We start from the raw sequence: 26,197 nt of genomic DNA, 5'->3' as shown, positions 1-26,197 counted from the left end.
GTTCCAATTCTCCTTGTTTGTTACCCATACTTTGTGCATTAGTATAGAAACATTTTTGTTTGTGATTGGTTTCTCTTTCTCCAATATTTTTATTATTTAGATTCTTTTGTCTTTGTTCTTCCTTTCCACTTCTAATAGCAGAGTTCTCAAGTCAGGTGTATGGCTTTTTCTGGCCTTTTGCTTCCCTTCCCGCATTGTTCTAGTTTAAAGCTCTCCCGATGAGTGTATTAAGGCGACTTCCAAATACATGTTTTCCTGTCTTCGTAAGGTGCACCCCATCTCTAGCAAGTAGTCCATCGTTTAGGTAATTCACTCCATGATCCAGAAATCCAAATCCTTGCTGACGGCACCATCGACGTAGCCATATGTTCACCTGCACAATCTTATTCCACCTCCTTGTTCCATGGCCATCCACTGGGAGGATGGAAGAGAAGACCACCTGCGCTCCCAGTTCTTTCACTTTCTTACCTAGGTTTTCAAAGTCACTGCAGATGGTTTCCAGGTCGTTTCATACTGTGTAATTTGTCTCCACATGTATTGGCAGGAATGGGTAGTCATCTGTAGGTCTGAAGAGTCCTGATATCCTGTCAGACACATCTTTAATTTTTGCACCTGGAAGACAGCACATTTCTCTTGAGGTTATATCCGGTCTGCAGATAGCGGCCTCTGTTCCTCTCCACAGGGAATCCCCCATGACCACCACTCTCCATTTCTTCTTCACAACATTTTTCTTTCTCCATCCAGGAGGATTCTGAGGGCGTACAAGGTTGCTGTTTGTGGGCAAAGTCTTATCCTGATGTATTTCTTCATCGTTCTCCTCTGTAAGAGCCTGGTACTGGTTCCTGAGCAGTATAGGTGCTGACTGCCTCCCGATCCTCCTGCTTCTCTGGGTCACATGCTTCCATTCCTCTTGTTTCTTCAGGTGCACTTCGAATTTCTTCTCTTTCTGTAACATGAAGAGATAATTCTGCTCTGTCTAAGAACTCTTCACCTTCCTCAATGTTTTTCAATGTAGCTAACCTCTCTTCGAGATTTTGTAACTTTTCCTCCAACAGGGACACAAGCTTGCATTTGTGGCATGTGAAGTTTGGCTTTTCCACTGGTAAGTCTGTGAACATGTAGCAAGAAATGCAGCTCACCAAATGGCTCCTCATCTTCCATATTGTTATTGTAAAGAGATTTCAAAGCTAGGCGCGCGGTTTACCGATTTCCTCTTTTCTGCTGCAACGGCCAAAATGCAGTGATCGTTGAGTTCGCGGAGACTCTTCACTTATCCCAGAAGTCACTGGGAATATGCAAATTATCTCCTCAGGACTCTTCCCCTGGTTTTATGATGTCGATTGGACTCATGGTGTCGATTGGGGAGCCGCTCATGCGCCGTGACGAGCGCCTCAGATGCATGCGCACACAGTCAGTGAAGCTACCGTAGGTACTACACAGAGCTTCAGTGCACATACACAGGGAGGCGCTCGTTGCGGCTCAAGCTGCGCATGCACGGCTACACGATACACACTACGCATGCGTGGGATTTCAAAGCAGATTTGAGTGACGTCAACGCAACCCCAACATAGAAGAGAAAAGAAGTGTGTGAAATGGATGCGATCAACCCTGAAATCAACAAAAAATACCAAAATATAATCAGCGCAACCCCAGGAACATCTTTCAAATTGCATGGGTCGGCGGCAACCATGACCGAACAAAATGAAGCACAACCCTGTAACTAAGTGAGCAGGTGTGATATAACTGTATAAAATGATTTGCTTTAAAGGGGTCATTGGGAGCCCAATAAAGTATCCTGACTACATTCTAGGGGTAAATCCTCTTGCCAGGTTACCTATATAATGTTTTATGTTGCTGTTTGTCACCTTGGCAAGTTTGGTTTGCCTAACACAAAGAATGCTTAAAATGAGATCTGAGGATCACCCATACTTCTCTTCATCAGGTTGTACTCTGGAAACATTTTGCCTTTTTAACTTTGACCTTAAAATCTATGCCACCCAATCTGCCATGCAGAATGCCAGTCCCTCCATTATGAGGGTGTAGGGTGATATGTCCGTATCCACAGTAGTGAGAACAGCCGCTCTCGACACATTGAATGAAGCAGTGGACAGTGGAAAATGACTTGCAATAAAAAGGCAGAGATGAGAATGTGAGGATAAAGCACCCAATATTAATTAGACAGATGACCTAGCTACTGAATATTTAGGATCGAGATGGGATGTAAAATGCCCCCTGTTGCTTAGCAACATGCCTTACCAGCTCCTGAGCGGCCCACTTATGTCTGGAGCTAATGAATCCTTTGCACTTATCCAGCTGTTGGATAATTCAGGGCTTGCAAGTGTCTGTAGTTTACCCTTTCTCTACCCTGCACTCCTCCTGGTTGTCAGATTGGCGTATTAACGTCAGGATTCTCATATTTCTTTCCTATATTTTCCTATAGTCTTGTAAACGGGCATATTCCATGCAAGGAGTGTCATCAATTTCTCATTTAATGGGGTTGTGCAGGGCCTTCTTTTTACTAAAATATATGTATTTAAGGCTGAAGGTCTTTTTTTTTCCACTGGGCTTCACCGTTTTTCCCTGTAGGCCCTTTGTTTCCATGCACATTCTGCTTTGATGTGGTCATAAATCGACTGAGAGGAACTGAGGAAAAGACAGATCTGACTTACAAACTCCCGGTCTCACTGTTATAGTGGGCTGACTGACATATTATCAGTTAACTCATTCTGCAGCCTGCAATAGATAATGTAACACAGACACTACAGAAGGCAAATGTGCAACATATTAATACAACCTATTATAAACATTACTTTTAGCCAAGCCAAAGATGCATGCATATAAGTAAGAAAAAAAAAATTGTCTGCAAAGGTGGACAATCCATTTAAGCCTGACTTTGTACATCTAAAAATGTGTCTATCAAAAATAATTAGCATTAATTTTCTCTTACTTTACATATATGTGAATGCCCCATTTAGGTAACAGATATATAAGTCACGCAGATGCCTTCTGTATTAGGCTATGTTCACACGTTGCGTTGTTGCTGCGTTTTTTATTGCAAATTTTAAGCTGCGTTTTACAATACCAGCAAACTCTGGGATTTCAGAAATTTCATACACAACTTGGTTTTTTTCATAACTGAATTGGAAAACTGCTGCGTTTTTGCCGTCTGCAGCATGTCACTTCTTTCAGCATTTCTGCAGTGATTTTTTTAACCCATAGAAAACAATGGGTAAGTGCAAAAATGCAGCAAAAAATGCAGGCATCAGGTTCTACTGCATTTTTGCACGTATTTTTTGCTTTCTATGGGTTTAAAAACAATGCAGAAATGGTTTTTGGTGCAAAAACCTAAGAAAATTACATCCTGTTTTTTTGGATGGGGGTGGTCACTAAAATGTATCGACATTCACAAGAGACAATAAAAACGCAGCAAATTTGAAGCAAAACCTGCTTTCTGTAAGCTGCTTCTTTACTGCTATGAGAGCAGGTTTTGACTGCAGCAAAAATGCAACTTGTGAACATAGACTTAAGGGCCTGTCACACTAAGCGATATCGCTAGCAATATCGCTATGTGTGATACTTACCTACGACCCGCTCCCCCGCTGCTTATCGCTGATCGCGGGAGAACGTCCTGGACCGTTTCTCGTCGTCAGCTTCCTGGCATGGAGCCGGGCGGGAGAACGTCAGGATCGCCTAGTGTGACAGGTAAGTAGCGACCCCCATCCCCAGCGATGTCGCTGGTGAGATCTGCCTGTGTGGCAGCTCACTAGTGACCACTTAGCGATGTACCAGCGATCCTGACCTCGTCATATCGCTGGTCGGGATCACTGGTACATCGCTAAGTGTGACAGTACCTTTAAAGCGTTATTGCTTTATCAAAAAAGATCTCTAGATAAGGTAAATCTTTCTAGTTAGGTGCTGATTTTCAGGTCATATGTGCATTTTTTTCTACATATCCTTTGCATAAAACTTTTTGAAAAAAACATCTGATTAGAGGACAACTTTTAGGGGTATTCCCATCTCAAATAATTTTGTTTACCTTTCTTTGAGTCTCACATACAATGCCACATCTCCACTCTACCTCTAAGCATCAGACAGCTCTTTGTGTCATGGGATCCTTGTTCTCAGAGTAGCTATCACAGAATTGTGTCATAGCCTAAAGATATAAGACAAAAATATTTTGGTACTGTATTAGCCAGTTGAAAAAAGATTGCTCTCAGGGGGAAAGCCAAAATTATAATCTTCTAGCTTATGATTCATTTTTAATGGCTAACAAAAATAAAATAAATGTTGTTACAAAGCAATCTTTCAGGAATACTTAAGCCCCTGTCACACATAGCGATCTCGCTAGCGAGATCGCTGCTGAGTCACAAGTTTTGTGACGCAACAGCGATCTCACCAGCGAGATCGCTGTGTGTGACACTTACCAGCGACCGGCCCCCCTGCCGGGTATCGCTGATCGTCCTGGAATGGCCAGGACATTTTTTTGATCGCTGGTCTCCCGCTGGCCAGAACGCATCGCTGCGTGTGACAAGCGGGAGACCAGTGAGCTGCCGCTGGTAACTAAGGTAAACATCGGGTTTCTAAGCAGCGCGCAGCGCTTAGAAACCTGATGTGTACCTTAGTCACCAGCGTGCTGGTGCAGGGAGCTGGTAACCAAGGTACACATCGGGTTTCTAAGTGCCGCGCACAGCTTAGAAACCCGATGTGTACCTTGGTTACCAGCTCCCTGCATCAGTGCGCTTGTAACTAAGGTACACAGTGGGTAACTAAGCGACGTGCGTCGCTTGTTACCCACTTGTCGCTGGTGCTGATCGCTGGTGAAGCTGCCTGTTTGGCAGCTCACCAGCGATCCTGTAGCGACACACCAGCGATCCTGACAAGGTAATATCGTTGTCGGGATCGCTGGTGCATCGCTATGTGTGACGGGGCCCTTAGGTCTCTTCATCAGGCATGATTTAAAAAAGTACCTGAAGAAGCACAAATAAATACTCAAAAAGAGCAGAGGCATGGTATGATAAATGGATATTTAAATAAACAGATAAACTGAGGTTAGATAGTGAATTCTAATTGGATTAAATTAGTGGTGTGAAAATTTTATTGTCACTATATCCAAGTAAGGTCAGCAGCCTGGTGCCCTCACCTTCTCTCATCAGATTCTTCAGATTTTGTAAAATATTCAGAATTGAGCGTCCTCAGTGGTTGATACCTTTTTAATGGCTAACTGAAAAGATGGTAACACATTGCAAGCTTTCAAGACTACTGGGTCTCTTCATCAGGCATTATAGAGACCTGAGTAGTCTAAAAAGCTTGCAGTTTGTTACCATATTTTCAGTTAGCCATCTATCTACTGGCTATCACGGTACAAAGATATATATATATTTCCTGTTCAGATTTTGTAGTAAGTGATAAATCCTCCTGACAGATTTATTCCTGTGTAGAGGGAATTAAAGACCCTGTATTACTAGACCCTGTGATGTTTTTGTGATTTGAAGTTGCTATTAAACCTCTTACAGTAATGACCGCCGATACGCGTTTTAACTGCGGCAGTTAAGGGCACTTATTCCTCAGCGCCGCTTTTTAGTGGTGCTGAGAAATATGTGTATAGCTCCCCCCTAGCATTGGAAAATCTCTGGGATCTCAGCTACCGGTACCTGAGACCCTGGAGAACATGATTTGTGTTGGTTTTACCGTCCCTAGTCACTTGATTGCCTTTATTCACCCAATAGCGGCGATCACAATAATAAAGTTTTTCCATTCATTTCTACATTAAGGTCCATATATATTTGGCCAAGACAACAGTTTTCTAATTTTGGTTCTAGACATTACCACAATGAATTTTAAACAAAACAATTCAGATGCAGTTGAAGTTCAGACTTTCAGCTTTCATTTGAGGGTATCCACATTAAAATTGGATGAAGGGTTTAGGCGTTTCAGTTCCTTAAAATGTGCCACCCTGTTTTTAAAAGGACCAAAAGTAATTGGACAGATTAAATAATTGTAAATAAAATGTTCATTTCTAGTACTTGGTGGAAAAGCCTTTGTTGGCAATGACTGCATGAAGTCTTGAACTCATGGACATCACCAGACTCTGTGTTTCCTCCTTTTTGATGCTCTGCCAGGCCTTCGCTGTGGTGGTTTTCAGTTGCTGTTTGTTTGTGGGCCTTTCTGTCTGAAGTTTAGTCTTTAACAAGTGAAATGCATGCTCAGTTGGGTTGAGATCAGGTGACTGACTTGGCCATTCAAGAATATTCCACTTCTTTGCTTTAATAAACTCCTGGGTTGCTTTGGCTTTATGTTTTGGGTCATTGTCCATCTGTAGTATGAAACGACGACCAATCAGTTTGTCTGCATTTGGCTCGACCTGAGCATACAGTATGGCTCTGAATACCTCAGAATTCATTCGGCTGCTTCTGTCCTTTTGTCACATCATCAATAAACACTAGTGACCCAATGCCACTGGCAGCCATGCATGTCCAAGCCATCACACTGCCTCCGCCGTGTTTTACAGATGATGTGGTATGCTTTGGATCATGAGCTGTACCACGCCTTCGCCATACTTTTCTCTTTCCATCATTCTGGTAGAGGTTGATCTTGGTTTTATCTGTCCAAAGAATGTAATTCCAGAACTGTGCTGGCTTTTTTAGATTTTTTTTTTTTTAGCAAAGTCAAGTCTAGCCTTATTATTCTTGATGCTTATGAGTGGCTTGCACCGTGCAGTGAACCCTCTGCATTTACTTTCATGCAGTCTTCTCTTTATGGTAGATTTGGATATTGATGCGCCTACCTCCTGGGGAGTGTTGTTCACTTGGTTGGCTGTTGTGAAGGGGTTTCTCTTCACCATGGAGATTATTCTGCGATCATCCACCACTGTTGTCTTCCGTGGGCGCACAGGTCTTTTTGCATTGATGAGTTCACCAGTGCTTGCTTTCTTTCTCAGGATGTACCAAACTGTAGATTTTACCACTCCTAATTTAGCAATTTCTCAGATGGGTTTTTTCTGTTTCTGCAGCTTAAGGATGGTGTGACGTCCGTCCGCGGATCGTGACTGCAGTAGGGACAGCACCCCGAGAAACCCAGAGACCCTTAACCCCTATACAGGGATCTGGAATTGTATCAAGGCCCAGGGGGTGGCTGTCTGGTGGAGCAGTGCGCCAGAGCAGGACGGTCGCCAATAGGGAAGAAGGCGGGGAACCAAAAACGTAGTCAGAAACCGGGATAGCAGTGGAGGTAGAGAAACGGCAGTCAGTGGCAGAGTCGACAGTCCAGGCCAATGTCACAAAATGGGAGAGCGGCAAGGTACAAAAACGGCAGGCAGTAGCAGAGTCGAATATCCTGGCCAAGGTCACAAACCGGGAGAATGACAGAGGTACAAAATCGTCAGGCAGTAGAGGGGTAAGAAATCCAGGCTGAGGTCAGAGTCAAACAATAGCAAATCACACAGTAGCACATAGGGGAACCAAGAATATATCCGGCAGCTTGCAAGACCAGTCCCAAGGTATTTGAGGGATCAGGTCATGCCTCACAGGCTCCCGGACTGATGATGTCATCAGGACTTCCCCCAGGACCAAGCCAGATGGTGATGCACCAACCCCTTCATGATTGACAGAGGAGCGGAGCCTGCGTCCATCAGATGCCTGCGCAGTAGCCCCTTCGCTGTCGCCGCCATCACTCGGGGGCGAACCACGGCGCCTCCCAGTGGCCGAGGCAGGAACAGCAGACCCAAAGTCTGACGGTGATGTGACAGTCCAGCCCCTCCTAGTGGCCGAGGCCGGGACAGCAGGCCCCGAGTCTGACGGCGACGTGACAGTCCAGCGCCTCCTAGTGGCTGAGGCCAGGACAGCAGGCCCCGAGTCTGACGGCAATGTGACAGTACCCCCCCTCTAAGAGGGGCCTCCGGATCCTCAAAACCCGGTTTGTCAGGGTGAAGGAGATGATATCTCCTAATTAATGTTTTGGCATGGATGTTCCCCGCGGGGACCCAGGACCTTTCCTCCGGACCGTAGCCCTCCCAGTGTACAAGATACTGTACGGAGCATCTCACAAGGCGGGAGTCAAGGATACCCTGGACTTCATACTCCAAGGTACCCCTGACCGAAACAGGAGGAGGAGGGGACTGGACAGGGTGAATTGGGGAGCGATACAGCTTGAGGAGAGACTTGTGGAACACGTTGGGCAACTTAAATGACTGAGGAAGTTTTAAACGGAAGGCTACCGTGTTAATCACCGCTATAATTTCGTATGGGCTAATAAATCTGGGATCCAGTTTGGCAGACGGCACTTTAAGCTTGATGTTTTTGGTAGAGAGCCAAAACTTGTCTCCAACTCCCAGGTGCCGCCCCTTAGATCGCCGACTGTTCGCAGCCGAAGCCTGTCTAACCCGGGCCCCTTTCAAGTTCGAGTTTACCTCAGACCAAATCGTTTTTAAGCAATGTATATTTTTCTCTACCCCATGGACCTCCAACATCCTGGCCGAGAATGAACTAAAGCGCGGATGCAGTCCATGGTTGCAGAAAAAAGGGGTAGTCTTAATGGAGTCCTGGTATCGATTATTTAGGGCAAACTCAGCTAATGGCAGATGTTCCACCCAATCGGACTGATGTTCTGACACATAACAGCGGAGGTATTGCTCCAGAGCCTGGTTGGTACGCTCGGTTTGACCATTGGTTTCGGGGTGGTAGGCAGAGGAGAAGGACAACTCAATACCAATGCGTTTGCAGAACGCCCTCCAGAATTTTGAGACAAACTGGGTACCTCTGTCGGACACAATATTCACCGGAGCACCATGAAGACGTGCAACATGCACAATGAACAGTTTACTCAAGGTTTCAGAGTTAGGTAACCCAGACAGGGGGACAAAATGACATTGTTTGCTGAACCTGTCCACTACCACCCAGATACACGTTTTTCCATCTGAGGGCGACAGGTCCGTAATGAAGTCCATGGAGATGTGGGTCCATGGACTCTCAGGGGTGGGCAAGGACTGGAGCCAGCAGGGAGGGCGATTATGGGGGGACTTGGCGTGGGCACAGCCTTTACACGCTAAAACATAGTCTTTACAGTCCTTAACCACCGTCGGCCACCAAAAGTTCCTGGTTACCAATCTGGTGGTATTATTGAGACCAGGATGGCCTGCCAGAATAGAGTCATGCGATTCTTTAAGAACTTGTAGGCGAAACGTAGCTGGGACGAACAATTTTTTTGGGGGCGTAGTGTCAGGAGCTTGTTCTGGGGACCTACGGATCTCCTCCAGAAAGTCCAAAGACACTGCCGACACAACGATCCCATTGGCCAATATCGGGACTGGCTCATAGTCCTCGGCTTGTGAGGGGCAAAAACTGCGAGAGGGCATCGGCCCTCACATTTTTAGTACCAGGGCGAAAGGTGATTAAAAAATCAAACCTAGGGAAGAACAAGGCCCATCTTGCCTGTCTAGGATTTAGTCTTTTAGCTGACTCCAGGTAGGTCAGGTTCTTGTGATCAGTAATTACAGTGATCTCATCTTTGGTGCCTTCGAGGAAGTGGCGCCATTCCTCGAAGGCTCATTTGATTGCCAATAATTCCCGATTAGCTATATCATAGTTTTTCTCAGTGGCAGAGAATTTGCGGGAAAAAAAAGCACATGGGCGAAGCTGAGTGAGGGATGCAGTGCCTTGCGATAGCACTGCTCCCACTCCGACTTTAGAGGCATCTACTTCTACAATAAATGGGCGGTCTAGATCAGGCTGAACCAAAACCGGGTTGGCCACAAAGCACTCCTTTAGCGTAGAAAATGCCTGAATTGCCTCAGGGTTCCAATTGGCCACGTCTGCCCCTTTCCGGGTCCAATCCGTGAGTGGTTTGGCAATTTCTGAGAAACCCCTGATGAACTTGCGGTAGTAATTAGCAAACCCTAAAAATCGCTGCGGCGCTTTTAGCAGTTTGGGTTGTACCCAAGCTTTAATAGGTTGGATCTTGGCAGGATCCATGCGGAACCCTTTGCCTGAGACCATGTACCCTAAAAACTGTACCTCCTCAAAAAAACAAACACATTTCTCCAGTTTAGCAAGCAAGGAGTGTTCTTGCAGTCTCTGCAGCACAGAACAGACGTGTTGAGCTTGTGTCACAGGGTCAGCAGAGTAAATCAAAATGTCATCTAAATACACGATGACATACACCCCACAAATGTCTCTGAAAATATCATTAACAAAGTTCTGAAATATGGCAGATGCGTTACTGAGTCCGAACGGCATTACAAGGTACTCAAAGTGGCCAAGAGGTGTATTAAACACGGTTTTCCACTCATCGCCGTCTCTTATGCGGACCAGATTATATGCCCCCCGGAGGTCAAGTTTAGTAAACCAATGGGCTCCCATTAGCTGATTAAAAAGATCAGGGATGAGTGGAAGCGGATACTGGTTCTTTATAGTGATTGCGTTTAATTCCCGGTAATCAATGCAGGGTCTGAGACCACCATCTTTCTTCTCTACAAAGAAGAATCCGGCCCCAACTGGTGAAATGGATGGTCTAATAAACCCTTTTTTTAAGCTGTCTGCTATATAGTCATTCATGGCCTGACGCTCTGGACCAGAGAGATTAAATATTCTCCCTTTTGGGAGACTGGCATCCAGAATCACGTCTATAGGACAATCATACTCTCTGTGAGGGGGTAGCTTCTCAGATTCTACAATAGAAAAAACATCCTCATAGTCTCTGAAAGCAAACGGTATGAGGGGGTTTTTAACCTTAACTTGGTTTACTGCTAATGATATACAGTTATCCTGACACTGTGAACTCCAGCGTACAACATCAGCCAGGTGCCAGTCAATTACAGGATTGTGCTGGCGTAACCACGGCATTCCCAAAACAACTGCAGAAGATAAATTATCCATCACAAAAAATGACATAAGCTCGGTATGTAATGCTCCCACAGACATAGCAATTTTGTCAGTAATAAATTTAACCCCCTCCTGAATAATGGATGTGCCATTAATAGCTGTGGTTTTAATAGGGGCATTAAGCCTTAGCAGCGGTACACCCAGATTCCTAGCAGCCAAAGAATCCATATAATTTCCTTCAGATCCACTATCCACATAAGCTTTTAAACACAGAGATTTCTGACCAAATGAAAGATAGGTAAAAAAAACTTTAGCTGCATCTGCGGGCAGAACCTGAGCCCCTGGGCAACCCTGGCCAGAGCTGCCCAGGGGCCGATGTCCCAGGAGTGTGGATCTCTGACGTTCAGCTTTCTCCCTGAAGTCTCTAGACTGCAGCATGTTTATGCAGGAAGATGAGAGTTATCCTCCAGACTGTGCACTGAAGCAAGTAACAGGTGTTCAGGCCAAAAATCAGCTCAGGCAGGAGAAGGAGAAAAAATAAAGTTCAGGGAGACTGCTTTTGTATATGTTGGATATATACACAAGAAGCAGTTTTGTTTTTTTTTTATCGCCGGATATAATGTGATGTCCGTCCGCGGATCTGGACTGCAGTAGGGACAGCACCCCGAGAAACCCCGAGACCCTTAACCCCTATACAGGGATCTGGAATTGTAGCAAGGCCCAGGGGGTGGCTGTCTGGTGGAGCAGTGCGCCAGAGCAGGACGGTCGCCAATAGGGAAGAAGGCGGGGAACCAAAAACGTAGTCAGAAACCGGGAGAGCAGCCGAGGTACAGAAACGGCAGGCAGTGGCAGAGTCGACAGTCTAGGCCAAGGTCACAAAACGGGAGAGCGGCAAGGTACAAAAACGGCCGGCAGTAGCAGAGTCGAATATCCAGGCCAAGGTCACAAACCGGGAGAATGGCAGAGGTACAAAATCGTCATGCAGTAGAGGGGTCAGAAATCCAGGATGAGGTCAGAGTCAAACAATAGCAAATCACACAGTAGCACACAGGGGAACCAAGAATATATCCGGCGGCTTGCAAGACCAGTCCCAAGGTATTTGAGGGATCAGGTCATCCCTCACAGGCTCCCGGACTGATGATGTCATCAGGACCGCCCCCAGGACCATGCCAGATGGTGATGCACCAACCCCACCCCTTCATGATTGACAGGAGCAGAGCCTGCGTCCATCTGATGCCTGTGCAGGAGCCCCTTCTCTGTCGCCGCCATCACTCGGGGGCGAACCATGGCGCCTTCCAGTGGCTGAGGCCGGGACAGCAGGCCCCGAGTCTGACGGCGATGTGACAGTCCGGCGCCTCCTAGTGGCCGAGGCCGGGACTGCAGGCTCCGAGTCTGACAGCAATGTGACAGATGGCTTGTTTCACCTGCATGGAGAACTCCTTTGACCGCATGTTTCCTTCACAGCAAAACCTTCCAAATGCAAGCACCACACCTCAAATCAACTCCAGGCCTTTTATCTGCTTAATTGAGAATGACATAACGAAGAGATTGCCCACACCTGTCCATGAAATAGCCTTGGAGTCAATTGTCCAATTACTTTTGGTCCCTTTAAAAACAGAGTGGCACATGTTAAGGAGCTGAAACTCCTAAACCCTTCATCCAATTTTAATGTGGATACCCTCAAATGAAAGCTGAAAGTCTGAACTTCAACTGCATCTGAGTTGTTTTGTTTAAAATTCATTGTGGTAATGTCTAGAACCAAAATTAGAAAAATTTTGTCTGTCCAAATATATATGGACCTAACTGTATCTCCTCTGATATGATCTAGCATACCAGAGGAGAGAGAAATGTGGTCCCCCAAGCCCCACCAGTATCTCTGCGATCCCCGGACCCTCCGGTTCCATCCCCCCAACCCTCCGCGTCATCTTCCTGTAAGAAAATGGCGGGTGCATGCGCAGTGCCGCCGCCGAGATATGCCAGCCGGTACCCAACAACAATAGGTTATTTTTTCCTATTGGTTCATTTTGATTACTGTGATAGGGTCTATCACAGTGATCAAAATAAAAAAAATAGTAACTCAAACCCCCCTTTGTCATCCCCTTAGTTAGATAAAAATAATAATATAAAAAAATTGAATTTTTTTCCTATTCTTTGCAGTTAGGGTTGGGGTTAAAGTTAGGGTTGGGGTTATGGTTGTTTTGAGATAAAGTTTGTGTTAGGGTTAAAGTTGTGTTGTTGGGGTTCCGGTTGTGGTATCGAGGTTACGGTTGTGGTGTCTAGGGTTGAGATTATGGAAAGGGGGTGTGTGTTGGGGTTAGGGCTGTGTTATGGTTGAAGTTAGAATTGAGGGGTTTCCACTGCTTGGGCACATCAGGGGTCTCCAAACGTGACATGGTGCCAGTCATCGATTCCAGCCAATTTTGTGTTCAAAAAGTTGAACAGTGCTTCCTCACTTCTGAGCCCTGCCATGCTACCAAAAAATGGCTTTCCCCCACATATTGGGTATCCGTGTACTCAGGAGAAATTGCATAACACATTTTGGGATCCGTTTTCTCCTATTACCCTTGTGAAAATAAAAAAAAGTTTGGGTCTAAAGTAAATTTTTTTGTGAAAAAAGTTAAATGTTAATTTTTTCCTTCCACATTTCTTTAGTTCTCGTGAAGTAACTGAAGGGTTAATAAACTTCTTGAATGTGAATTTGCACACCTTGAGGGGTGCAGTTTTTAGAATGGTGTCACTTTTGTATATTTTCTGTCATATAGACCCCCAAAGTCACTTAAAATGTGAGGTAGTCACTAAAAAATAATGGTTTAGTAAATTTTGTTGGAAAAATGAGAAATCACTGGTCAACTTTTAACCCTTATAACGTCTTGACAAAAAAATTATGCTTCCAAAATTGTGCTGATGTAAAGTAGACATGTGGGAAATGTTATTTATTAACTATTTTTTGTGACATTACACTCTGATTTAAGGGCACAAAAATTAAAAGTTTGAAAATTGCAGGTGTGTCAATTTTTGCCAAATTTCCCTTTTTATCATAAATACACACAAGTCATAATGAAGAAAATGTATCACTAACGTGAAGTTCAATATCTCACGAAAAAAACAGTCTCAGAATCAGTGGAATTCATTGAAGCGTTCGAGTTATGACTTCACAAAGTGACAGTGGTCAGAATTTTAAAATTGGCTTGGTCATTAAGGTCAAAATTGGCTCGGTCATTAAGGGTTTAATAAGACAACTTTCATAATGTTTGTTGTTTCCTGGACCACAGAAATGTTTGGCCACATGTAAATGTTTTTTTTTTTTTATCTGTAATCTTGTGGCAATAAGTCCTCATCCTTGCTCTCAGTTTCTGTCCTGTTTCTCCAACATAGAGACTCCCCAATAGGACATATATTGCACAGAATTAAGTAGACTGCATTGGAAGAGGAACATGTGACTGTTACGGGAATCTTATAGTCCTGCTGTGTGTTGGGGATCTGTATCCTGTCTTTCGTCTGTACAAAAGTGCAGGTTTTGCTGCTCTTCCCATTGCAAGGATAGGATCCTCTTGATGTATCCGAGGGCATTGAACTTCGGATCATGATGTTTCTTAAATTATCAGGTTGCCTCTACCACCAAAAGGGAAGGTCTTTTGAGTATTGTTTTATCTGGTCATCCTTGTGTAGGATATGTTGAAGTTTTTTTACCAGTTTTTCTCCGTCCCTCAAGCTGTTGTATGTCACCACCAGAGGTACACGTGTGACCGACACATTGCTTGTGTCCAGGGAATGCACACAAGGGGAAGTGAGTGGGGAGACAGCAGTAACAAATAGAAGCGTGTGGCTGCTGCTGAGAGCACGCTGCACTAAACAAGACCTGAGACCCGCGACCACCGGGGGAGTGGCTGGAGGAGGAGCTAAGGTCCGTGCAAGGGAGATAGACAGAGAGAGGGAGCCGGGAGAGAGAGAAAGGTCAGACAAGCTGAGTTCAAAAGCCAGAGTGTAACGCAGTATCCAGGGGCACAGACTGAAGAATGGTCAAACAGAAGCCAAAGTCAGAAACTGGACAGGAATGCAGTAACCAAGGGCATAAACAAGGAGGGTAGTCAGAGGGCAAGCCAGAGAATAGCATAGGTACAGAATCAGAGCGCAGACACAAAATAAGGGACACACTGTATCATACACAGGACAAGCACACGGGAACAAACGGTACACACAAGTATAGCAAGGTCAGCTACTCAACCGAGGACAGAACTATCACAAAAACCCAACAGAAGGGCGGGTTATTATAGCCCTCCCCAGACCAAAGGGTGGCCAGCAAAGTTAACTCCATAGAGCCCAGGACGGGGAAAGGAATTCCCGTCCAGAGCCATGACAGAGGCACACTATTAATTTCCAACTTTTTCTCCTTATTAAAGTAAGTGACTTCCAGGGATCCTTGTGGCTCTATTGATATGATCATCAATGGAGGTGGGGTGGTAGCCTTGATTTAAAAATGTATTTTTATGATGTGTTGTGTTCATCCCTATCCTTTGCGCTGGAACAGATACGATTATATCTAAGAGCCTGGCTGTAGACAATGTACTTTTTAATGTGTTTCGGGTGCAAGCTGTCTCATCTGAAGTATGTGGGACAGTCAATTGGCTCCCGATACAACGATGTCTGGCTTGAACCATTTTGAATTTTTATGGTGGTATCCAGGAAGTTGATTTCTGTTTTCAAGAGGTACAATGTCAAGATAATGGTGGGATGAAATGTTTTGAATTTGTCATGGAATTTTAGAAGTCCTTGTTCAGACTTGGTCCATATTATTAAGATGTCATCGATTAAGGGAAATAGTCCAAGGGTTTTATGGCGCAGGATGCAAAAAAGTAATTTTCCACTTTGATCAACCAAGAACTTAAGTTTTTGTTAGGGCTTTTATTGGAGCATGTATGTTAAATGCTGTTGGATAATTTGTATAATATTATAAACTGTTAAAAAAAAAAATTATATATATATATACATACAGTTGCGCTCAAAAGTTTACATACCCTGGCCGATTTTTTTGCTTTCTTGGCCTTTTTTCATATTCTGATAACAGCAAAACTTTTTCTCCACTCATGGTTAGTGTTTGGGTGAAGCTATTTATTGTAAAACTACTGTGTTTTCTGTTTTTAAATCATAATGACAACCCAAAACATTTAAATGTCCCTGATCAAAAGTTCAAATACCCCATTTCTTAATATCTTGTATTTCCCGCTCTAACATCTATGACAGCTTGAATTCTTTTGTAGTAGTTGTGGATGAGGGTCTTTATTTTCTCAGATGGCAAAGCTGCCCACTCTTCTTGGCAAAAAGCCTCCAGTTACTGTAAATTCCTGGGCTGTCTAGCATGAACTGCACACTTTAGATCTCCCCAGAGTGGCTCAATGATATTGAGGTCAGAAGACTGAGATGGCCACTCCAGAACCTTCACTTTGTTCTGCTATAGCCAATGACAGGTCCACCTTTCCTCAAGTTTTGGATCATTGTCATGTTGAAATGTCCCATTCGCAGCTTCCAGGCTGATAATAGCAAATTTGCCTCCAGAATTTGCTGATAATGTGCTGCATTCATCTTTCCTTCAGCTTTGACCAAGTTTCCTGTGCCTTTGTAGCTCACAAATCCCCAAAACATCAGTGATCCACCTTCATGTTTTACAGTAGGAATGGTGTTCCTTTCATTATAGGCCTTGTTGACCTCTCTCCAAATGTTTATGGTTGTGGCTAAAAAGATCAATTTTGGTCTTGTCACTCCAAAATGCCAGAAGTTTTGAGGCTTGTCTCTGTGCTGTTTTGTGTACTGTAGGTGAGATACTTTGTGTAATGGATTTCTTCTGGTGACTCAACCATGCAGCCCATTTTTCTTCAAGTGCCTCTTTATTGTTCATCTTGAAACAGCCACACTGCTAGTTTTCAGAGAGTCCAGTATTTCAGCTGATGTTATTTGTGGGTTTTTCTTTGCATCCCAAACAATAATCCTGGCATTTGTCACCGGTCAAAGGTGAGGATGTTACCCTTAGTAGTCATTGAAACCCATTTGTGTCAACTTCTGTTATCAGGCCATAATCACCAGGGTGTATAAACCTGTGATCACAGTCATTTGGATGTTTTGGGTTGTCATTATGACTTGAAAAGAGAAAACACAGTAGTTTGACAATAAATGGCTGCCCAACCACTATCCATGAGTGGAGAAAAAGTTTTGATGTCATCATTCATACTCTCTGTAAAAAGGCCAAGAGAGCAAAAATTCTGCTGGGTACTGTAAACGTTTGAGCACAACTGTATGTGTATGTATGTATATATATGTATATACATATATATATATATATATATATATATATATATATATATATATATTTATATATCTCTATCTCTATATATATATATATATATATCTCTATCTCTATCTCTCTCTCTATATATATATATATATATAAATAATATATATGTATGTATTTGTAGATCAATTGACCTAAGAATACTTCCATGTAAAATAACTTAAACATCTATACGCTAGCAACCAAATTTTGTATTTTAGGTCCCTTACTTGGTCCCAGTTGTGATGTTCAGGCTTGGCCGTACCCAGGATCCTGCATTGTCCCTGGAAATTCTGTATACACTGCCTGCGATGGGTACACATAAGGTGACTCTTTCCTCCCTCTTTGCTTCACTTTTGAAGGAGGCATAATTGTAAGTAATAGTTAAGCTGTGACTGTTGTTGATAATCCTCCCCTTTTCTAAAATCAAAGGTGTGTGTGCCACAGATCTTGCGCGCATTGCAGATGATTGGAAGTACATCACAACTTCAGCCCATCACTCTGCGTTTGATGACATCCTTATGGGAAAAACAGGTAGAGATGTATTCTGAAATTTACCAACAAAGCAGAGAGAGATGTTCTTTATACTATGAATTCAATTGCAATTTGTTTAAATCTCAGAATTGAGGAGAAGGTATAATTTGAGTATATCAACCCCGACTTGCTGCTAAATTTCTTTTTCTCCTACTTTTTTTTTATATCTTCCCCACCTCCAAGAGTCATAATTTTTTTTTCTGACAGCATAGCCATATGGGGCTTGTCTTTTTTTTAACTGGCCAAGTTGTAGTTCTGAATGACACCATTTTTTTACCATACAATTTACTAGAAAAAAATATCAAAGTGAGGCAAAATGGTAAAAAAATACATTGTTTTGGGGTTTTGTTTTTTTCTGTATTTATTTATACAGTGACAAAGTGAGCTGCCAGCATGATATTCCAGGTCAGGATGTTTATGGAGATGCCATATATTTTGTATATTTTTTCCCTTCATGTAAGTGGTTAAAAAAATAAAATTAGAAATTCATAAAAGCCGAAAAAGTTTGGTTTGTGTCATAGTTTCTGAGACCCGTAATCTTTTGTTGATTTTCCATTGATGGAGTTGTGTGAGGGTTTTTTTTTTTGCCTGGTTCACTATCGATTTTAATGATACCATTTTGTTATAGATATAAGGTTGAAGTCATTTTATTGAATTTTTTTTAAAGAGGTCCAGCTATCGAATAACTGCAATTCAGGGGTTTCACATGTTTTTCACTACAGTGTTTGCTATGTAAGTTAATGATTTTTAGACTTTGATAGATATTACTTGTTGTACTCTATTTGTTTAGTCCCCACAGGGGACTTGAATCTGCAATTGTTTGCACGGAATAGAGTGAAAATTACATTCTTCTTTGCAGTCCAACCATCGGCTGGGTTTCCCATGGGTCAAAAGATGGCAACAATCTGGGCCTTCAGGATGCCATAACAACCCCATAGGACCTTGTGCTGATGCCATGGGAAGGCTCAGTAACTAGTCCATGTAAATGTCATTGTTGGAAATTGACAGGGGCATTTAAATGGTTGAACAGCAGCGATCCAATCTAGCTCCAGTTGCTGCTGTCACAGGAGGTTGTATAATCCAGTTTTCTCAATGCACCCACACCAGATACAGGATGTACACAACTTATGTTGGGAAGGGGATAATAAGTTGTTTTTAACACATTTACAAATTATTTTTGGGCACACCCTAGTGGTGATTGCTGACATCCAGAATGTTATCATTTTTTAGGATTCCAGACCCCATCAGTGAAATATTCTTGGCTTATTCTTATGATGGGCTATGAATGTTGAATTCCTGGAAATCGCCTTTCATGGGATTTATTACTTTTTACCAGATACATAGAGTTCCTAGTACTAAAAGAACTTACTCTTGATAATTCATGACATGCCAATTAGAAAAGGTCATTAACTAACTAGCTCAGTCTTTTTCATGCTACTTTTCAACCTTCTCTTCAGGAACCTTACTTGTTACTGTTCTGTGTTGCAGGATAGAGTTTATCCAGAACTCCAGAAGCTGATTGCCAAGGCGGATTCCCAAAGTCTATCTATAGGGAAGGAGACCCGGTGGGAAAAAAGTATCGCTAAAGCAGCAACTATCAGAGACATCTGCAAGCAAAGGTAACTTTTACTGTTTGGGCTGAGCTATTCATTCTTCCTTTTATTATTAATACAAATATTAATTATCCTATGAATATTCGATTAAGTTTGCCTTTGCCTAGACTGTGAAGCCTTTGTAGGCCTTATAGAGAAGCAAGCTGCCTCTGTTCGGACAGCAACAGATGGCTTGAATTTGCTCCTAATTCTCTAATATATGGCTGTTATCAGACTTACTTCTTTATGAGTGGGAGTAGTCAGATAATGGTATAGGTAAACCGAGCACCCACAAGTTCCCTGCAGTTTATCAGCACATTCAGGTTGCTTTATGACCGGTTTAAGCCTGTTTGCAGTTCCCCATATTTCTGTAGATCGATCTAAGCTGAACCTATACTATGATGTACATATGCATCCTTTCTTCTAAACCTTTTTGTGTTTTTACGCTTTTATCTTAGACCATATCAGCATGGGGCAGACATGCTGGCTGCTATTACACAAGTGTTGGATGAATATACCAAACCGGACCAGGCTACTCCCGCAGCCTTGGTATTACAGGGTCTTCATGCTTTATGTCAGGCAGAGGTGAGATGATTACACGTGAAGTACTGACTGCAAACTTTAAATTTTAACTTTTCATTCATCTTCTAAAATATAATTTCTGTATGGAAGGAACAAAAAGTATGAATTATGGGTGTGCTTTATGCAATCTACTTTTGTGTTTTTATTTGTTTATTTTTTAATGTTTTTTTTTTTTCAGCCTTTAACATTATTTTATTGGTGAAGAGGCGTTATTGAACAATATGGCTACATTGTTATATCCATGTAAGGCCGGTTTCACATTCGCGCTTTTGAGCGCAGCGACGGCCTGTGCACGGCCGCCGCTAAGCCCCGCCCCCTGCCCCGCCTCCACCGGTATCTCCGCCTCCGGGTGCATGACGTTGCATGCGTCGTGCGTCCCCTATCTTCATCACAGAGGGCGCAGGCCGTGCGCAGTCTGCGCACAGTCTGCGTTTGGCGGCGCATGCGTCCTTTTGACGGTGCGCCGAGCATAACCAAAATGCAACAGGTTGCGTTTGGCGCTGCTCGGCGCACCGTCAAAAGGACGCATGCGCCGCCAAACGCAGACTGTGCGCAGACTGCGCACGGCCTGCGCCCTCTGTGATGAGGATAGGGGACGCACGACGCATGCAACGTCATGCGCCCGGAGGCGGAGATACCGGTGGAGGCGGGGCAGGGGGCGGGGCTTAGCTGCGGCCGTGCGCAGGCCGTCGCTGCGCTCAAAAAGTGCGAATGTGAAACCGGCCTTAAGCGGATAGTTTTCCTTCCCTGTTGCATACTATTTTTCTATCGTCCTATAGCTCATAACTTTGCAGACCTTACAAAGTAATTTTCCTCTTATTGAAGCCCCTTAGCTTTCCCACTCATTAGATACCCCTTTCATGGCCCTCATAAAGCATGATGCCAACAAAAGTGCTCCTTAAACACAGTATGATACTCCCACACTGAATTCCTACACAGCACTCTCCAAATGTATAGTTTGATGACTCTACATTACCCCCACCCCAAAAAGTATGATACCCCCACAGTGACCCCTAAACAGTATGATGTCCCTGACACAGCCCTCTATACAGTATAATGGCCCTTACATCCCTCCACACAGTATGATTGCCCCAACACGCCCCACCACATTGCATAATCGCCCACGCACATTATATTGCATCCCACCAGCCTTCCAAACAGTATAATGGCCCACTCATAGCCCCCCGAACAGTATAATGACCCACACATAGTACCCCAAACAGAATAGTGGCAACCATTTATTTGCAAAAAAAAATAAAAAAAGAATACTCACCTCTTCTTGTTCCCTTACTGCTCTGGTCTCCTCAGCGTGTGGTCTCCTCAGTGATGTAGTAACATTATTGCGCCCGCTGCCCTGAGACATCAGAGATCAGACGCAGAGGGAGAATGACGGAGCAGGGAACGGACGGCTCCCTTTTCCATAATTGCTTTCAACTACATTGGTATCTAGGATGCCAACACATGTGAAAGTGCGATGCCAGAGGAGGGTGGTCCAGAGCAGGCGATTGATCTGATACCCCTGACTCACAAGCCCTAAAGCAGCTGCGTGTTCTGCTGTTATTAGCAATGCGCTACTAGCTACGTCCCTTCCCACCACGGCTTTTCCCCATCTCTGCCCATTTTGGTGGAGCTGCTTCGAAATGGTATGAAAATGCCAAAAGTCACAAAATTTTCCGCAGCTTTAAAATACTCTATATTAGGGATTTAGTTGGGGGTTACAATGTCTAGCTACACATTGTTAAATTTTTGGCACCCCTGGTCAAAATTACTGTTAGTGTGACCAGTTAAGCAACTTGAAGATGAAATGATCTCTAAAAGGCCTAAAGTTAAAGATGACTCATTTCCTTTGTATTTTAGGCAGAAAGAAAATATTTTTTACATTTTAAAAATTACAAAAAGAAAAAGAGCATTCATTTGGAGATTCATGTGCTCATATAACTTTGACCATGGTTTCAGATCTTTGTTAGCCTTTTAGGGTTATGGCTTCTTCACTGTAATCGTTAGGAAAGGCCAGGTGATGCAAATTTCCCAGGTTTATAAAAACCCCAGGTTACTCTAACTTTGTGCCAGAAAACAGCAGCCATGGGTTCTTCTAAGCAGCTGCTCAGTACTCTGAAAATGGTGGAGGCCCACAAAGAAGGAGAAGGCTATGAAATGATAGCAAAGAGTTTTCAAGTTGCCTTTTGTTTCTTAATTATATTTGGAACTGAGGAGTAAACATGAACAGTGGAAGTCAAGATAAGGTCTGGAAGACCAAGGAAAATTTCTGAGAGCTGCTTTTAGGATTGCTAAAGGGGCAAATCGGAACCCCCGCTCGACTGCAAAAAACCTTCATAAAGATTTAGCAGACTCTGCAGTTGTGGTACATTGTTCTACTGTTCAGAGACACCTGCACAAATATGGCCTTCATGGAAGAGTCATCAGAAGAAAACCTCTCCTGTGTCCTCATTATAAAATTCAGCATCAGAAGTATGGAAAATAACATCTAAACAAGCCAGATGTGTGAAACAAATCCTGTGGACCGATGAATTTGAAATAGAACTCTTTGGCCACAATTATCATAGGTATGTGTGGAGAAAAAAGGGCACAGAATATCAGGAAAAGAACATCTCGCCAACCATTAAGCATGGGGGTGGATTAATCATGCTTTGTGGTTGTGTTGCAGCCAGTTCCACCGAGAACATTTCAGGGGTAGAGGGAAATTAAATTTCAACAAATTTTTGATGCAGACATAACACAATTTGTAAAAAAGCTGAATTTGAAAAGCAAATGGCTTCTACAAATGGATAATAATCCTAAACGCACATCAAAATCCACAATAGATTACATAAAAATAATCTGTAGATTTTACAATTAGTCCCCTGATCTGAACATCATTGAAAATCGGTGGTTAGACCTCAAAAGAGCAGTGCGTGCAAGACGACCCAGGAATCTCACAGAACTGGAAGAATTTTCCAAGGAATAATTGATGAAAATCCCTCAAAAAATAATTGGAAGACTCCTGTCTGGCTACAAAAAGCGTTTTCAGGTTGTGATACTTTCAAAAAGGGGTGTTACTAGGAACTATCCCTGCAAGGCGCTCAAACTTTTCATTGGCCAATTTTCCATTTTGTAATTTTTAAAACGTAAAAGATGAAAATATATCTATATATATTTGCATAAAACACAAAGGAAATGTGTGATCTTTAACTTTAGCCCTTTTAGAGATCATTTCATCTTCAACTTGCTCAACTGTTCACAAGAACAGTAAATTTGAACAGGGGTGCCCACACTTTTGCATGCCACTGTGTATACAGTAGTTGCAAAGAAGCTCTGACAGTGATCATACGTCTTTAATCTCAAAAAGTATTTACTTATTTATATTATTATTTTTAGGTGGTGGATATTCAGTCTACCTGGAAGGCTCTGTCTCCTAAACTGGAGTCTGACAAGCGTCCCCTCGTGCTGAAGGTGTTGCATGAATTTTTTTCCTTGGTTCCTTCTTTGGTTGTCAAGACCGAAGACTATGAGGTATGCAAGTCGCCCTCATACTACCTATTGAGCTTGCAGTGATTTTAAGTTTTTAAAAGCCTGTCTGTGCCGATGGAAGATCACCACTGTGTGCAGCAGGGCTCAGGCAGCGTCATTGAGCGTGCACTTATGCAGGTTAAGTTCAGACCCTAAAAAGCGAGCACTTTCAATCAGAGCATGAGGGGGCATGAATGTGCCTTCCTACACCAAGGGTGCGCTGAATCCTCATTTGCAGGCAATTTAAAAGTATTTTTCCCGTCACTGTAACGGTAGCAGGCACAGTGCTAGTATGATTTTTATAGGGACCATGTCCCCTATATCATAGTATAGATAGTTTATTATTGATTTTGGGGGTGATAGACTCTTTTTCCCATCAAACCACAGTATGTCATTACATAATTTTAATAAGTGTAAAGCTGGCAATTCACATGAAATAGCTGTTGAGTATCCATTGGTTTGGCAGACTATCTCTCCCTATTCCTTACAGAGGAATGCTCAGTTTGGCCCAGATTTCATTTAATTTGACAAGAAAAAGAAAAGAAGGCTCTAGTCAAGCACCTCATGCAGTATCTTGGCACACCTGAAAATAAAAGATCGTCTGTGGAATTTCCAACTGCCCAATTCTTCAATCCGCAACATCATCTCTTTGGGTGTCCGCAGAAAAGCATGAGATAGAAGGCCGATCCTGCTGAAATCTGTGGGTGTGGTCAACTTCTATCTAATGAGTACTGGGACCTCTAGTAATGACATTGTTTTAAAAGGGACACAGATTAATCAAAGCCCCAAAGAAAGCTAGCGTAAAAGTGTCAAAGTGACAAACTTACCTGTTGTGCAAAAATTTTGCAACTTTTGGCATTTTCACGCTAGTTTGAATCTGCTCCAGCAAAATGAGCGTAGTTGTGGTGTGAGTATGCCATTTGTCACCTTTGTCAAATTAATAAAAAAAATGGTATATGCAAATTGCCTCTTCAGAGAGAAAGATGACTTGAACTCTAGAGCGCCACCTGTTGGTAGTAGCGATCCTACAACTCACAATCGACCTTTTAACGAGTCTTGTAATATGACTAAGGATTAAAGCCAAATCAGAATCTCAGTTTTCAGACACGGTGTTTTGGGCTATTGGCCCTCGTCAGTGCAAAGTATGAGAACTGATTTGGCTAGGTGAGAGGCTCTGGACTGAGGTCTAAGGGGTAAGAAAAGACGTAAAAAAAAATGCTGACATTTTGTATGCCAAGAATGCCACTCCATTTGCACACCACAGAGGAGATGCGCCAAATTCATTAAATGCACCTCTTACAGAGTAACTGTCATTTTAATGTTTATTTATTGAATCACTTCTGAGTTTTTTTTATGACACATTCATGTTAGTGGTAAATTTTGAACGATATGATTTACATTTGTTTATGAAAATATCGAAAATTTGTCAAAAAAATGTGAAAACTTAGCGATTTTTAAAATTTCAACTTATGTGCCCTGTGGTGTAGTGACCACTGTGTCCGCTAGGGGGCGCTGTGTGGGTGTCCTAGGACGGGCGTATAGCCAGATCCAGAGTGGGAATAGGAGCTGGGTCCTAAAGGACTGTTATGTATCCCAAGGTGGGTGGCCTTGGGATGAAGGCTTGATTATGTGCTGATCAGCAGAGCTGATCCTTTGTTCCAATGTGTTAGGGAGAAGCCTTCAGGTGATTGGTGAGATGGGTGGGATCAATCACCTACAAACCCACCTAGGGGCGGGTGTCTAGAACGCCATAGTAAAGTATATGTGTATGAATGCTTAAAGGACCTGTGATGAGGTCATAGCCATCTGATCCGGTGGGCATGGCTACCGACCATATAAGGTGGCCAGGGTAGGCCACATGAGTGAATGCTTGGAACCGGTTGGTCCGTATGGAAGGTCTCATCTGGCTGACATGGCTGCTTTCCTGACAGCACGTGGAGAGGCTGTGTATAATGGCTGCATATGTCTGAGTGTTCCCAGGGAGAGGGATTGAACGTCTGCATGGAGAAGCAGCCATGAGGTAACCCGAACAGGGGGATATAACTGTGAGGCTAGAGAGCCTGATTGCTGGACTTTGCATAACCTGTGTGACCACAGGATTTACAGAGTGAAGCTCTGTCCTGGACGCTATGCTGATCTGATATGAACTTTCTGTTGCTGTTGCTTTGGTTTATGCTGCATAATAAACCGAATGAACTGAGTTATGTTGAGAGACCTGTGCCGGACGTGATTTATCAGCTGCCTAACGAGTATCCCCTACCTTAATGACAAGCGCTACCTTACAGCCCTTAGACCAGAATAGTTATACCACACAAAATAGATAGCAAATAAAATTTACCACATGTCTACTTCACATCAGCATCTTTTTTAAACACATTTTTTTTCCTTAGGAAGTAATAAGGGTTAAAAGTTTTATAAGCAATATTTCGTTTTTCCCAAAAAAATTTTCAAACCAATGTTTTTTGAGACTACATCATATTTTAATTACATTATTTTAAAAAATGTTATCCCTCAAAGTACTCAAAACCACAATCGAGAAGTTTCTTAACCCCTTAGGTGCTTCACAGGAATTAAAGCAGTATAGAAGGAAAACATTTTTATTTTTTCCCACACAAATTTTCACAAGGGTAACAGGATAAAATGGTCTGTACAATTTGTTGTGCAGTTTCTTCTTAGTACACCATTACCCCAAATGTAGTGGAAAACTACTGTTTGGGCACACGGCAGAGCTCGGAAGTGAAGCAGCACCATTTGAATTTTAGAGCGCAAAATTGACTGGAATAGATAGTTGATCACATGTAACGTTTGCTGAGTCACTGACGTGCCTAAACAGTGGAAACCCCCCA

General features: G+C 43.1%; 1 protein-coding gene across 3 annotated transcripts in view; it reads left to right on the top strand.

The window, feature by feature from the left end:
* The window catches only part of FOCAD (focadhesin), a 364,090-nt gene that overhangs the window by 149,296 nt on the left and 188,597 nt on the right, over positions 1-26,197 (top strand). For all 3 annotated transcript variants that reach the window (XM_073542693.1, XM_073542692.1, XM_073542694.1), the window contains 5 exons: positions 17,358-17,462; positions 17,569-17,670; positions 19,159-19,289; positions 19,721-19,847; positions 23,220-23,354. In XM_073542693.1, the coding sequence (XP_073398794.1) occupies positions 17,358-17,462; positions 17,569-17,670; positions 19,159-19,289; positions 19,721-19,847; positions 23,220-23,354 (600 nt within the window). The remainder of the gene's footprint in view (positions 1-17,357; positions 17,463-17,568; positions 17,671-19,158; positions 19,290-19,720; positions 19,848-23,219; positions 23,355-26,197) is intronic.

Source organism: Dendrobates tinctorius, unplaced genomic scaffold, assembly GCF_039654945.1.
Source record: "Dendrobates tinctorius isolate UK_male_01 unplaced genomic scaffold, ASM3965494v1 ptg000128l, whole genome shotgun sequence".
Classification (NCBI taxonomy): Eukaryota; Metazoa; Chordata; class Amphibia; order Anura; family Dendrobatidae; genus Dendrobates; species Dendrobates tinctorius.
The sequence above is the reverse complement of the archived record's forward strand: the minus strand, read 5'-3'. Positions and strand labels throughout refer to the sequence as shown.